The sequence below is a fragment of the Anser brachyrhynchus genome, assembly GCF_964034855.1.
Source record: "Anser brachyrhynchus genome assembly, chromosome: 1".
Taxonomy (NCBI): domain Eukaryota; kingdom Metazoa; phylum Chordata; class Aves; order Anseriformes; family Anatidae; genus Anser; species Anser brachyrhynchus.
Window position 1 is genome coordinate 129,396,738 of NC_137694.1, and position 16,077 is coordinate 129,412,814.

The 16,077-nt window shown below is 38.0% G+C and overlaps 1 protein-coding gene across 7 annotated transcripts in view; it reads left to right on the top strand.

The window, feature by feature from the left end:
* SH3KBP1 (SH3 domain containing kinase binding protein 1) overlaps positions 1-16,077 on the top strand; it is a 225,213-nt gene that overhangs the window by 190,451 nt on the left and 18,685 nt on the right. For all 7 annotated transcript variants that reach the window (XM_080576410.1, XM_080576411.1, XM_080576412.1 and 4 more), the window contains 5 exons: positions 1-102; positions 2,655-2,706; positions 6,500-6,580; positions 9,325-9,487; positions 14,070-14,155. In XM_080576410.1, coding sequence (XP_080432536.1) covers positions 1-102; positions 2,655-2,706; positions 6,500-6,580; positions 9,325-9,487; positions 14,070-14,155 — 484 coding nt within the window. The remainder of the gene's footprint in view (positions 103-2,654; positions 2,707-6,499; positions 6,581-9,324; positions 9,488-14,069; positions 14,156-16,077) is intronic.

Sequence of the window (16,077 nt, forward strand, 5' to 3'; positions counted from 1 at the left end):
GATTGCATTGATGTAGGTTGGTGGGAAGGAGAACTGAATGGCAGACGAGGAGTGTTTCCAGATAACTTTGTCAAGCTTCTTCCTTCTGATTTTGAAAAAGAGGTAAGCAATGTATTCTTTCAGTCTCACTGTAGAATGCAGAATGGAACTGGAATTGAAATTCTGTTTCAGGTATGTGATTTAGACAAGTTTTATTTGTAAGCTAATAACAAAAAAAAAAGAAAAAGTTAAAGGAAATGAATTTCTGAGTTACTAAGCATCTGTGAAGAGCGCGTACGTGATTGGCCTATCCAGTCAGCCTTCACTACGTTGTCCTGAAAGCCCTCTGTCCTGTGTCTTAAGTTTGAGAAACTGGTGATCCCAGTGTAATTTGCCAAGTCAGGTGATGCAATGATGATCAGAATTATCAACTTCTCTCCTTTGTTACTGTGGTAGAATATCCTGTTTTGCCAGCAGTCAAGCACTCTTGCAGAAATAAGAGGGTGAAACTTTAGCTGTGAGATTTGAAAGACAACAGTGAGCTTTTGGTATCTCAGAGACATGTTCCTTTACCTCTCTCAGAATTATTAAAAAGGAAGATATAAAATCTCCAGAAAAGCCTTTTCAGCCTCTGGTTATTTGAAAGAGACAGAGTTGTTATTTGCCAAGCAATATTTAGAAATCTTGCAGCTTCCTGAAGGAAAGGAGTGGATTTCTTCCCCAAAAAGTCCATTCCATTTTTAGGAACCTTTTCAGTCATCAGTGTGATATTATGAGCTTGCAATCAGGCTTTTGATGAGTATTTCACAGTGACAATGTAAGCCTTCTGTGATAAAACCAAGACTTACTGACACTCAGCTTCAATCTTTGGCAATAAAATTGGATGCCAGAGGCAAAAATTAAATAACTTGGAAAACTTAATAAAGAAACTATTAAACAACTCATAGAAGCTAACATGATAATTATTAAAAATAATGGTAGAAAAGCAGCAAAAACTGTTGGAGATTAGCATGCAATTTCATATCAGAATGTATATTCTAGCTTTAGGCCTACTAATAAAAGAAAGTGATATCCGAAAGAGGCAGAAATCATGAACCTTAAGACATAGTGAGCCCTCAAATTGTAATATGGAAGACAAAAACTTCACTCTTACCCCTTTTCTTTGGTGGTGAAATTTATTCAGTCTTTCTAAACTAAAAAAAAAAAAGAAGTATGTCTTTAAGTATTTTTACTCTTTAGATTATGATGAATTTAATTTGTAGAATAAATTAAATATTCAGGCACTTAGAAATTGCAGCGAGGTTTGCTGTAAAAATTGATAATAAAATTTTATTGATTTTAGGAACGACATAGATCTGGCCATGTAAGTAAGTAACTGGTAGAACTATAGACTGTCTTTCTTTGCTTGAAACAGCACTAAAAGGGAAGGAAATGGATACTTTTTCCAGAGGTTTTGCCAGGTATTTTCTGATACGATCCAGAAACCTTGGATTCCATCCCATAGTCTGAAAGAATATGCGTTGCAGTAGTTCTGCTTGTTGAACAAAAGCTCAGGATCTTTTCCTGTCTCCTTATTCAGTCCTCAGTTTTCCCATCCTGTTTCTTTCCCACACATGGTCGACCCCAGGTCTTTTCTGTTCACTGCTTAGTCCCAGCCTCCACCAGCTGGGGGGTTGGCTCATAATGGTGGTGGATTGAAATAGTTGATGCTGAAGATGCAACACTTTTTTGGTATTTTATTCTGGACTAGTTCAAGCCCGGCCCCATTGACTGTCCAACCGTCAGCAGTTGGAATACATGAGGTGCACTCCTTCAGCGTGTCTTTTGGTCTAGCTCTCACCTGAAAGGCTTCTATTCCATGACCCCTGAGACCTGTCTGTGAGGCAAACCAAAGCACAGCAAATGTTTGAGATGGGCAAGTGATAGGATAATTCACTACAAAGCTCGCTCCTTCCTGAAAGTAAAACATTCATTCTGATACACAGCAGAGCAGAAAGGATCCTGTGGTTCGTTAGACAAAGTGACTTTAACTGGAAGCTGATGAGGAAATTGTATTGTTTTGAGAAGGCAAAAGAGAAGGAGAAGGAAAATTGGAGAAGGAAGTAGCATGAAGGAGCATTAAGCCTGCTCAGAGAAACATGGAGGAGCAAGGAGGAATTGCAAGGCTCTGCAGGTGGATAAGATAACCGAGAAGGTGATGGAGACAGTCTAGAAGTGAAGTCCACAGAAAGGAAACTGGGAATGGTTGGACAAGAAGGAAACAAAACTACAGAGCAGGGACATAGAGTGAGAGGGGAAAAAAACTAGCTGGATAAAGAAATTAGATGTAGGGAGAGAGTGAATGTAGATGACAATTCAGGTAGTGAGCTCAGGAATAGGTTTCTTCCGTAAATCGAAGATCATACTTTCCTCTGATCTTCAGGCACATAAGCTGAATTCTCTTCTCCTCCAGCAGGATGTTTCAATTGCAAAAGTAGAAAGATTAATTTTTTAATGCTATTTTCTCTCTTAAAATTCGTTGTATGGAGTTATTTGGGGGAACTCTGTGACAGATCTGTATTCTCAAGTCTTGTAATTCTTAATGTTAAACAGTCTGTGATTACATCCAACCTTTGTGTGAATGAGATTCACAGGCATTTTGAAGTGATCTCTTTTCTTCTGTTATTAAATTTTAGAGACCGAAGAAACCACCACCTCCATCAGCTCCTGTCATCAAACAAGGATCAGGTAAGTTACAGCCAATTCTGTACAGCACATACCAGTGAGCACATCTCAGTTCGAGCAAATGTATTCAAATTTAGATAGAATTCATGTATGTCAAAATTCGTATACAGCAGGTGTATAGATAACAAGTAATAATCAGAATCAAATTGCAAAAAGATGAGGTAGCCCCAAAAGACTGTTGTGTGCTCTTTAAATGTTCTGCAGGCAACCATCTGCACATTTTAAAATAATGTATTTTATCTCTTGTTAATTGGTAGCAAGCCTGATACTTTAGTTATCAGAAATTCTTCAGTTCCATTTATTCACTGAAGTTGATGATGTGAATGTCTCTGCAGTACAGACACTAATTGCTGGAGCCTAATCGTACCTGCGGTAGGAAACCACATTCACTTTACACCTGTAGATCTGATCTATTCTCAATAGATTTTTTTCCATACCTAAGACAGTGTTAGAGAACTTGGCTGTAATTCAGTGGCTCCATCTGAGTTTCAATCTAAGTCTTGCAAACCTGCAGGAATGCTGGAGCCAGCTGCCTGTCTCCAGGTTCTATGCTATAGTTAGATTCCTGTTTTTTCAGTACTTTACAAACATAAATATAGAAGGTACTATCTTGAATCTGGTTATGTAGGTAATTGTGTTGCAGATGTATTAAGGGGCTGATTATGTTTTCCAAATGTATGAGTGTTAGTAAAGCTGTTTTTGGAGTATGTTAGACTGAGTTGTGTCTCAATATTTAGAGCTGAAACCACTTTTATTTGTAGTTTTAAAATGACCTCTCAATACAAAAATCTGCACAATTTCTTAAATTTGCATGATTTATATTTTCCATGGAACTCAGAAACAGTTGAAGTATCTACACCCTTGACAGGTCTGACCTCAGAAACCTAATTCCTATTCCGTTCGTGTAAAATCACAAGTCACGAGGCATGGGATGCACTCAAAGTTTTCACTGGTGTTGCAGTTGTAGTGGAAACATAACTATGGCTGGAATTCTTTAATCCCTTAACCCCCATTAGTTTGTTAAAATTCTGCAGCGGTGCTAGCACTTCCCCCACTGCTGGCACACGTTAGGAAAAAATAAAAATAAAAAAAACAAGCACAGCCAATCTAGTCAGATTTTTTTTTTCTGTCTACGTGGTCAGTTCCAGCTCTGACTGGCTTAAAAAGTAAATTTCCCTCTCCTACAGTCTTGACCCAGTCATTAATAGAATAAACAAGTTACACCACAGTACAATTTGCTGAGAATCAATAGGTTATAATTTAAATGATTTGATTTTGTCAAGCAGTTCTTTGACTACACAATCACGACTACAAATATTTGGTTTGCTTATTGGCACCCATGGTTTGTTCCTCTCACCGTCTTGAAACTCCAAAAGCATAGATTTGATTTCAAGACCATTGATCTAACAGTGTGTCGAAAGAGAGCAGTGTAACCTTGCCATCTAGTGGTGGCTGCATATTAAAGATGTGTGAGAGAGAACTAAAGTTACTGCCTGGTGCATGTTTTGGAAAAGCTCTATAAAAAGTTATATTTCTTTCAATTCATACTCCTCTCATATTTCTCTGATTTAAAATTAGAGAATAATACTTTAAACTTGTTTTTTCCTATTTACATCCAAGGCATTAGCTGTGTCACCACAGCAGGATAATGTGCCCATTTTCAGAAGTAAAAGTGGATACAGCAGCCAAGACTACTGCTGTTCTTTGTTTTCATACTCAGTCTTTGACTAGTCCTGACAGTTTATGCACAAGCGTTTCTTCTGATATGTATTTAGAGGTGAAAATCATCCTGTGTTTATTACCATCCTGATATCCTCTGCTGTGTCAAACTGTCACTTTACCAAGGTGACACTGTACTTTACCACATCCCCATGGCAGGCTTTACTGTTGATGGTATGTAATAATTTCCAGTAAGGTTTCTGCATATTTAACTATTCATAGTATGATGAATAAAGTGTGCAGTCTAAATAATTAAATATCAATATATTCTGATGCAGAGCATAAATCATGGCAGAGAACTAGAATTGGTCTTTGTAGTGCAAGTCTCGCACTAAGGGACACGTCTAGTTTGTATTATAGTGTAGTGGAAAGTTTAGCTGTATTTCCAAATTATATACAGCAGCATAGTACACTGCCAGGGCCATCTTTGTTGGGACACTTTACAAAGCAAGGTGTGAAAGCTGGGCAACCAAAGTTAAGAGCGTGAGTTTCTTACATAGTCATGGAAAAGCAGCAGGCATTTCACTGGGTATCTGGGGTAAGCAGCATCACTGCATCTAGACTGAAGGGTAGGAATACTCCTCTGAGTGCCTCTGGGGACTTGTGTGGAGTTTCCTTGCAGGTGACCTTCTCCAAGCAGCTAAGCCAGGTTCATGGTGCCTGCCTGGGAACTGATTAATATGGGGTCACAACCCAGGTTGGGAGCACACCTGCGCCTAGAAGCCCATAGGTGTCTGTAGGTGCATTGTTTTAGATGCGACCTGAGAATGTCCCTCTGTGTGTTAACGATGACCATTAATCTTTCTGTAATTAGGTATATAGGTTTGTGTCATTTTTTCCTTGAACCCACTAGTATGTGTAAGGTTATCAAGAAGCTGACTTGTGCTTTGCAGAACTCATCTTTAGAAAGGCTTAAATTGGTTTCTGTCAAGAGTTCCTCTCAGGTGTGAAGTCGTTTTATAGCAATTCAGTATTTTTTTTGTTTTGACATGATAGGTTGTTGTCTGTCCAACAGTGCAGTTATATAAAGAAACAATGGTCGATAATCACCACTGATGAGCAATTTGTGCTGTTGAGTACTGATTTCTAGGAACCAGCTGCAGAAGAGAGTTATGACTGCACATCCAGAAAATGTAAATGTATTTGAGAACTGCATAGCATAGACTGAGGCAGAAAATGCCTTGTGTTCCCTGCCTCCTTTGCTTTTCTTGGATGTCACCTACTGCAATTTTTATTGAAATACTAATAGTGTTACCTAAAGCGGTTTTCAACACTGCTAAGTTGAAATGGCATTAGCACCTAGTGGTTAGCCAACAAGGTGAAGCCAATATCCAGTAAAGCATTTCTTATAATATGGGGAGTAGGAGATTACATCTTGTGTGTGCCAGGAAATTTTTGCAAAATCTTCCCACTAGTTCTCATACTCTTCAGAGCAACAGAAGTCAGTATGTCAGGGTCTCTAGTACAGAGGCAGAAAAAGGCAGAAGTTTATACGTCTAGGCCAAAAGCTGTCACATAAAATAGTAACAGAATACTGCTGGTACTAGTGTTCCCATCCCTCTAATGTGTGGAATTGAACAACTAGTGTTAGAGGTATAATGGAGTATTTTTTTTTTAATTTAATGTAAAGTAAAACTTTGTATACATCTATATTAAGCATTCTCTTGGCAGAAATGCCCAATTAATTGGGTTAATCCTAATGATTTTCCTCACTGTTGAGTTGCTCTTCAGTTAAGTATGTCTACAAAGCTAAAAGGCTACAAATTGTAAATATCTGTCCACATTTAAAAATCTGTAGTGATTGACTTTTTTTTCACAGAATGGGTTGAAATTTCCTACTTTGTTGATTTACAGTCTTTGGAAAGTGTGAACTTGAATGTGAAAACATTAATTGGTTTTCTGTCCTTTATGGTATAATCAAATATTTGAAATTAGATTTATGTTCAGTTTTAGCAAGAATTTTTTAAAGTAGGAGACTAAAAAAAAAGCCTAAGAGGTTGCAAAATTAAATCTTGTGTGGCCTTATATGGTAGCTTGTTGGCTTGCTCAGAATTGCAAATTCTCCGTTCTTTGACAGGTACCACAGATCGAAAGCATGAAGTCAAAAAGGTGCCTCCTGAAAGGCCAGAATGTCTTCCTAATCGAACAGAAGAAAAAGGTATGAAATTTGCTCTCTGCAGAGAGACGGGGTACATGTGACACATCCTCATAGCCTAGTCCCTCAGCAGTTAGGTTTCATTACATACATTGTTAGGTTGTTTATTTCCCACTCTAGTACCTCTCTGATTATACACATTTTGGAAAGGATCACACTGTTGTTTCTAGGCTAATTCAGGGTATTCAGTTGTACCAATCCAGAGGTGGTAAGTGATTGCAGCCTCAACTGACGTCAAGGGGAGATATGCTCTCAGTACAAAAAATGCTTTCTAAAGCTGTGAGCTCATCAAAACCCAGGTCCTCAATCAAGCATGAGACCCCAGATTAGTGCATATTTTTTTCTTAACTTCTGTATGCCTTGGTTCTCTAGTCAAAAACCATCAACCCTGCTTTTCTGCATCACAGTGGGGTTTTGTGAAGATATAGTCATTAAAGCCTATGAATCACCCCATTATCATTGCCAAAAATGTCATAGGCAAGCCTGTGAAGAAATCAAATAATAATAATAAAAAGTCTTCAAAGCCAGGTTTGAACATTGCAAGAAGTGAGGCATAGTACCACACAGAGCAAAGCTTTATTGTTTCATTGTGCCACATCAAGCAGTGACAAGCTTTAGTTGTTTCATTGTGTTCATGGTGCATTCTGAGTAGTTTGGGGAAAATGGTCATATTGATGTCTAATTGAAGATGGTGTCAAGTTTCATACATTTAAGTGGACTATTAGATTGCACAGACAAATTTAATTATGGGATTTCTTAACTTTGAAGTATTTGAACTTGCTGTCTTTTAAAAGGCACATGTATGCACATGACTAAATGTATAATATGCACTTATAATTTAGTGCCAGAACATTCAGACTGCACCAAGAGCTCTTTTGGATAAATATCTTAGTGATCTGACAGGTGTTTTAGCATTTCTATCTACATACCCTTACTTTTGGTAATGTGCGTTAATTCTTGTGGTTATCTATCAATAAAACCTTTGCTTTCCATTTTGGATTTACAAAGCCAACTGTAAAAATGGTGGACGTTTAAAAACATCACTGTCCCCCAGTATAAATAGCTGTAATTTTTCTAAATGTTGAAAAGAGGCAATAGGAATCAAGCCTACTTTTCTGAAATGCTGGGGAGTGATGGGAATTGTTCAGGGTGTTGTGGCAGTACGGTTGAGCATGGGAACTTCCTTTAAGCTGTGTGCTGGTGCACTGCCTAGCCCATCCCTAATACATAGTGTAGATTCTTAGGCACTGACGCACTATATATGCTCATAGGAATAAGTGTGTAAATATTACATAATGCATTTGTAAAGTGTTGCAGTGGACCCAATGATTGTGTGTTGGCACGTGTAAGTGTACTAAAAAAGGGTATGTGCCTGTGAGCAGCAGTCACTTCCTGGACTATTCCAAATCCAATATGGATTGTGTTTCGGGCTCAACTCTGATTCTTAAATACATGCTGTAGATACCACATACTTTTACAAATTTACAAGATTACCTAGCAATTGACTTATACGTTCCTGCACTGTTATGTCACCGCATATGTGTGCATATGGTGTATAGTGTTTGGATGACTTAAGAAGCAGAGCAATAAAGTAATCCCTGGGTGTCCGAATGCTGTTTCTTTCTTAAAGGCAGACAACAAATTGCATTATGCTACAATTTTATTTCAGTATTTCTGCTAGTATTCTCAGGAAAGACAAGTTTCTGTTGATTTAGTCCATAATCCCTTCATAAGGAAACCTAAGCCCATTAAGTAATACCCTTCTACATTCCCAGTACCTCTCAGGTGTATACAAAGGTGTAATATTCACAACGCGTCATAGACAGTATTGTCAAGGGAAGTGGGATGTTGACACATTAGGATACAAGGGGTGAAACTTTGGTCCCTTTGAGATTTTTGTCCTTTCCTTAAGAAGAAGCAGGTTTCCTATGGTGTGACAAATGTGTTTAGTTTCTTCTATGTTTGTTTTGTATTGCAAATTTAGAGCATATTATTCACAGTTATTAATGCATAATGTACTTAACATACAGATGTTGCACATTTGGCACTGGATCGTAGTGTTGTGGCACCTAACTATGCATAATCTGTTCTGCACACGATCCAGTTTTGAATTGGGAAACTGAAAAATTCAGCACTTAAGTTTGTTTAAAAGACTAAATAAAAAGTCTGATTTTTCAGAGGGCTTTACATTCTTCCAAATATTTCTAGGTTTTAATGATTGCATTTTCATTTAACTGTAGTTCACATGAAACACACTCCCCCCCCCCCCCGAAAAAAAATAATCACATTTCTCTTGGTTATTCAATAGATATTAAGAAAATCCAGCATTATTATCTTTGTTCATGACCTTTTAACTTAATATTGGTCTCATAACAGAATTTGATATAAGTTCTACTCATGGGAAATTGTTCCACATGGTATGTAATTTCTTGACATTCTTACTTTTCATATACACTCCAAAACCAGTGGGTCACTAAAATCAAAACTGCTATTCACATTCAGATACTGCACACACATTTCAGACATGAGGAATTACACGCAGAACATGCAGTCAGTGCAAACTGATTTGTGGTACACATTTAAATAAAGAATGATTTAGAGCAGAAGAGGAAAGGAGATAAGCTTATTCTTTGTGTATGGTATATCTACAGTTGAAGAGTTCTTGTTTAATTATAGACTTCTGAGTGCAAATTAATTCCACTTAATAATGTCTGTGTTCTTTTTCTCTGGAAATAATTGATTTAAAGAAAGACCAGAGAGAGAGCAAAAACAGTTAGACTTGCAGAAGCCTTCAGTTCCTGCTATACCTCCGAAGAAACCTCGGCCACCCAAAGCAAACTCTGTGAATAGACCTGGTACCTTGCCCCCAAGACGGCCAGAAAGACCAGTTGTGCCTGTGACTCATGCAAGGTATTGTTTTTCCTCTGTCCAGTGCTTTTGGGATTAATGGAAAAAAACACGTTTATAGAATTTTAATTTTGCAGTTAACGTCGCCGTTTGTTTCACAATAAACTGTGTTTAATAATAATAATTAAAAAGAAAAAAGCCTTCTAGTCATCTGGCTGCATCATAACCATCTCAAGAATTACAGTTTTAGCCTGGTCACTGCTAGTTCATTTCTACTGCTGAACACACTGTTACTGAAATGTCATAGTTTCCACTGAAGAATATGTGAGAAACATCTACCTAAGTCTGTTGTGCTGCTTTTGATTTATTTAATCTACCTAATTGTTCCTTCTTAGCCAGAGCACTAAGTCAGTGCAGAAGCTTGGTTTGTACTGACGAACAGGGTTAGACAACGCACATTTCAAGCACTGTCAGCTTGGTTTCAGTCTGTTTTCCTAGATCACTGTAGATCAATTTTTAGCACAGTACATGTGTCTTCATAGAATGTCCTATAAGCTGATGCTGCTGCAGGAAACTGTTATCAAGTGATTTATTTTCTAATGTTGGTTGTTACTCTGTAGTTACACAATGCTCTTAATCACAGGCGGTTGCAGCCTTTGAGAAGAGCACTGAGAAACTGGGCTTGCAAACACAGCTGTTGGATACATTTAATCTCTGCTAGAGCCTGGAAGAGCAGAGGCTGTAGAAGTTAAAAGCCTCACCTGTCATCCTAATTAAGTTTAGATGGCTACATGATGGTCATCAGCTTCTGAGCTGTGCGCTGTAGACTACCTTTATGCATAGTGGGTAGAAATGGGTAAAAGACAAAAAAAAAAAAAATTAAAAAAGCTGTTGTGTCAAATAGGCAAGCTGCATATCTTGCAGAAATAGTACAGTGTAGACGTAGAAATAGTTTTACTACTGAACTGTTAGAACAATTAGCTGCCATGGAACTAGTGGAGTTCAAATATACTGGTGGTGGATTAAGTACCAGATTGGAGTATAGGATAGAGTGGAATAAAACAGAAATCCTAGGCATCAATTCCCCTCATTCCTCTACATATGGCTCATTAAACAAATGCTCTCGGCATGAAATCTGAGACACATAAAATAAAGAACCGGTGCCTGCCTTGTGCTGCCAGTTTCATTATACTGAAGTGCTTTGGCTGTGCATCTCTGAGAGCTTACGCTTCTATCCATGTGCTACTGCCACAGCTTCTCTGGACTCCTTGGCTTTTAGCATGCTTGCCCAGATTTCCCACAACGTAGTCCACACCTGCTGATTGCCTGGGCATGCTTGAAAAAACAACTGTTTGCTCTGGCCTTTAGATTTAGCTAAGCGATGTCTTCTTGGCAGCACCAATACATATCCTAGTGTTCAGCTCACTGCCTGGGCATGTGACAGGGCAGTTACTCTTTTGCTCTACCTTTTGCCTGGAATATTTTAAACATTGTTTTACCTAGAGTTATGGGTGAGTGTTTTACTGCTCTGTTTTCTAACTCCAAATTTTATAAGTAAATAAACTATGCATTTTTTCATGCATATTTCAGTTTTCATGTTAATTAAGTGAAAAGGCAGATCTAGACAGTAACAGTTTCATTGTTATTTGTCTGAACACTGTTATGTCTAGCACAGAAAAACTACCTCATTCTTTTGACTTAGTATCATTATATTTGAAATAGTTTTACTTGTAACAGTAATTAGATTAAAACCATAGAAGACAAGGTGATTTTTAAAGTGATGATGATGCTGTGCTGATGGTCAGAGTGCTAACATTTTCACTCTGAGTTGCTATATCAGCTAATTCAAATTAACAGATTTATCTCATATAGCTGTTCTGCCTGGTAAGCTTTAACTTGCAGGAATGTCTTGTAGGAAGAGGGCAGAAAGTTCACATAATGAAATAATCCATGGAATAGACTTTGAGTTACTTGAATAATTAAGAATGTGAAGCTTCAGATGAAAGGCACTTTAATGAAGCCTTTTTTTTTTTTTTTTAATCGGTTCAGTTTAATAAGATAGCAAATATTTTTAAGACCTCCTGGTATCCATTTCCAGAAGCCGATAGACCTCAGGCAATTAGAATAAAAATAGAACCAGCAGAATTTTTGCTGACCCTAGGGGGAAAAACTGTTGTAGATTTATAAAGTGACTCCCGTGAGATTTCCATTGCTGCTGGATGGCAGAAGATTGTTTTTTTTTTTTTTTCTGTTCTGAGTAAGTGCCTTACATCTCATGCATCTCACTGACTTTTTGTGGTAATGATTGTTTTTCCATTTAAATATAATCCTCCTTCCTTCGAGGCAGGTTAGGACTTCAAGGGCAATAGGAGAGGTGAAGAACATGTGAGACAGAGAATAGCTGTCAATTTTCTCCAAAGGCTTCACAGCTTATTTAGCTGTACACGTGATTACACAATTTACTGAGGAGTCAATTCCCTTGAGTAGACAAGCCCTTAAAGACCTACAGCAAGTGCATTTTCACCATCCGTCTAAACCAATCTGAGTCTGTCCTGCTGCTGCTGCTGCTGGAAGGGGCAGGTTCCCTCTCCTGGCAGCCCATCCCTGCAGCCTCCCTTATGTTAGCACCAGCATTTGTGCAGACATTCAGCCATATGGGTCAGGGAGTTACTCCAGATGGCAATTAATCACTTTGCAAGGGGGCTTCTATTTTCTTTCAGGCTGATCATCTGTGCAATCGAGCTGACAGCCTATATGCATGGGCATGAGCAGAGGGAGGGAGGTGCTGTGAGCAAGAAGGGGTGGCTCCACTCATTCCCTGGCAGGAAGAGAGTTGGTTGCCATAATGAGCCTGTTGATTCTTTTAACAATAGAGTTAGGTTTGGTTTGGTGTTTTTTTTTTTTGGTGATGTCATATATCTTGGTATCTTCTGTAGTCAAATGGTAAATATTGTGATTTTCAGTCCTAAATCACGCCATCCTAAGAATCTCCTCCAAAACAGCACTCACGGATTTGCTTAGAGCACTTCCAACTCACATGTTGCTCTCAGTTAGCTGGGAAATACATGTGTGCAAAACCGAGTAGCAGTCAGATGCTCATTGCCGTGTCAGCCAAGAAACTATGTTGTTTCTTATATATTTACAAATAAATATGCATATATATATACACATTTTATTTTAAGTGAAAGACCAAAGATAGAAAAATTAACTGATCAGGCAGATCGCTTGGAATAACCTCATGTATCATCTCAGTAATTAATCCATGGTTCCAGGAACATGTTGCTTCCACCTTCTTGGTGCCGACTGCCTGCCAAATTGATGATTGCATTGAACTAGTTTGTTTTTCAGGTCATAAACTGGCTGTCCATCTTTTTTGTTCTTAGAAGGTTTGTCACCCGACCACCGTGTTTAATTAGATTCATTTAATCTGTGACCTTCTCCAGTTTTTACACGCATTTTTGGACTCTTTACCTGTCACAGCCTTCCTGGAGTCTGAAATAGGGTTTCCAGCTACTTTGTGTTCTGCTCATGAGCTACTGTCACAAGTGGAGGCTCAGGCTGTCTGTCCTCGGATTATGGCACCAGAGCAGAGAGAAATTAAAAATCAATGAGACTTGGGAGTTCACACTGTATTTTACTGTCAATGGCTAATTGCTGCTCATAGAAATGCACATCTGCCTGGGTTGTTCTGTATTTTTACCCACATTTCTGGTACCTTACATACGTTGCAATTGTTGCAGTGCTGTGCTGTGAATAGTTATTGTGGAAAAAAACTATGATATTTATTAGGTGGCCTGATAATGATGGTAAATAGAATTTATTGCATTTGTTGAACTATTGTTATCATGGTAAATGTCACAGGGATTTGTCTGTGTGACCTATGCAGTGCTGAGCTGCATACCTACTACTGTCCCATTTTTCTTAATTGTTTCAATAGTCAGGTTATTTTAGTAGACGTAAGTAGTTGTGGGATAGAAAGTTCTACGAAGAAAGAATAGTCTTGTTGCTTGTGTTTGATCTCCTGTCTGATTTTAAAATAGTTCCTCTCTCTAAAAGTATCACAGCTCTTGACACTTGCCTGTTCATTTTCAGACAGAGGGGTTGATCTTGTTTCTTTGGACCTGTGGAAACCATTCTCATAGTCTAGTCTCATAAGAAATGTGCAAAAATAAATAGAAATCTCCTTTAGGTGGAGGAGTTGCATTAGTGAGTAAGCATTAGGGACTGCTGGAACACATGACTCTCCCGTGAAGGTTCTCCCTGTCTGCAGTGCCCTCGATCACCCATCGCTGTTGTTTATGCAAGCCAAGTAATGAGAAGCAGTTACAAATCAGATCGTGAAGGCTGTCCCTTTGCCTGTAGATTTCCTTCGTACTGAGATGCTGTGAACATTTGAAGAATTATTCAGGACACTACGGTGTCTAAAATAGGCTTTTTTGACAGGTGTTAAGGAGAAATGAGATAAGGTTAATCCATACAGCATGTTTGCTTACTGGAGATTGCTCTCTGACATATTGCTACTACTTTGGTGCTACAAAGGAAGAGTATTTCCCTCTCTCAGTAGTAATTGCAGGTTAGCTATCAATTTACTGTAATCGACACACAAACTCCAATAAAATATCTCCTCTTCTTGATCCAAATGTAGGAGCGATAGTCCAAAAGTGGAATTAGTGGGCAGTACAGTATCCGGCACTCTAGAGAAAGACTCCTCTGAAAGAAGCAATGACATTGGTAAGTTACAGTGCTTTTTATAGTTTGCCTAAGAAATGTATGGTGTAAATCTCTGCTTTTTAGTGTCTTTGTTATTATCCAAAATGCAGATTGAGGATTTGGCAATGGATGTATGGATGTGAGTGAACTGATATCAATTTTTAATTGCAGAATTATAGGATCATTTGTGATGTATTAAAAAGGTTCTGTTTGTTTTTTTTTTTCTGTTAAAAAACAACAACACAGAAATATGAAATGGTGAGCTATTTTGGCTAGGAGTGCTTTTGTTAATTTTGTTTAAAAGCAAAATAAATGAGAAGGCCAATAATAATAAGTCATACTTGTTTAACAGATGTAATATTAGTGCTGCCATATTTTTAATGCTGCAAAAGATTGTATTTTTGATGCAGTTAGTAATCTTTGCATTTTCTAATACAAAGGAGTAGAGACAAAATTCAGGCTGATTTGAATCAATTTTACTGAAAACACTATTTAAAGAAAGTCTAAATTTCTGTTTAAAATAGTCTGTCTTCCTACACCACAAACATTTTCGTAGAGAAATCACCTGGAAAGGAGTAAAGATAGGTTATTTTTCTGTCTTCTCTCGTGCTCCTCCCTTCTCAAGTTCAGTGCAGGAGAGATGTTTGCAGGGTCGGGTGCTGCAGTAAGTGGCACTCTGAAAGCAAGGTGCTCTGACTCCTGTCCTAGGGCTGGAAGCAAAGCCCCCGACAGCCATCTTCCACCTCCACTTAGAAATCCACTGGTGACAGCTGCTCCCGTCGCTCTCCGCAGTCGCAGCTGTGCAGCAACAGACCCGTTCATGTAAAAAAGGCAGAACCGGGGTACCCTGAATGCGTAAGCATTACTACCTTTCACTGGTGGCATTAAGTGCTGTTTTCATGTCGTGGTTTCTACCCAGACTGCTTTCTTAGTAAGCCATTTCTGTAAAATAGTAAATTTTCAGCAGCCAAATCTGTCTTTTCTTCAGACTTGGAAGCAGATCTTTAAGTTATAGATGGATTTTAATTGAAAAGTATAAATAAAATGCTAAATTAATTTAATTTCACATAGGTTAATGAGCTTTCCAGCATCCATATGCCTGCTTTTTCTTAACCTTCTGCCGTTGCTGTTTTTTTGTAGTAATGTTTTTCTGGAGAACAAAGTGATTTTTATTTGGGATAAACATGGAAAGCTAGAAGCTTGAGATAAATTGCATGAACATTTTTTGTTGTGTATATTAATATGAAGGAATTTTATGGAAGTGCAGACAAATTCTACCATTTAATGTTTATTACCCACTTTTATAAATTTGCTTCAAAGCCAGTAAGCTTCTGCATAGTAGAAAGAAAAAGTTGGCTGCAAATAGCATATAACTGTGTGAGAGAAGTAAACTCTTAATCCTCATGCTAGTTTCTTCATAATTGCTATAAAGATAAAAGCACAGAGTGTTTTGTATTTTTTCTGGGTTTGGACAACCTATTAAAGGGTAGGTAGGAGATTTGTTTTATTATTTTTTTTGTTCATTTCCAGAACTTAGTTGTTGTTTGTTTGCCTTTTAATGAAGAACAGGAGCCAACAAGAGTCAATAAACCAAACCAACATACACAACATATTGCAAAGGGCTTAGCTGGTGACCTCCTGTTACCACTAACAAGGGAAACCTATTGAGCCCAAGGATAGAATAGTGTGAATACTTAGATAGGTATAACTTGATAGGGGTCAAACCAGAGTGGCATTTACAAGGGCAAAGCATGTCATTCTAGCCTGTTAGACAACTTGTTAAAAGAGAAGAAGAAAAAATGTGATGATTTTGGAATGAAAGTTGACTCAAAGGTCGTAACTAATATGAATTTTCAGGAGGCTTTTGATGGCTCCTGTAAAATATTGTTAAAGGAATAACCTTTTGAGAGAAGGTAGAGAAATAAATTAAAACTTCATAAGCC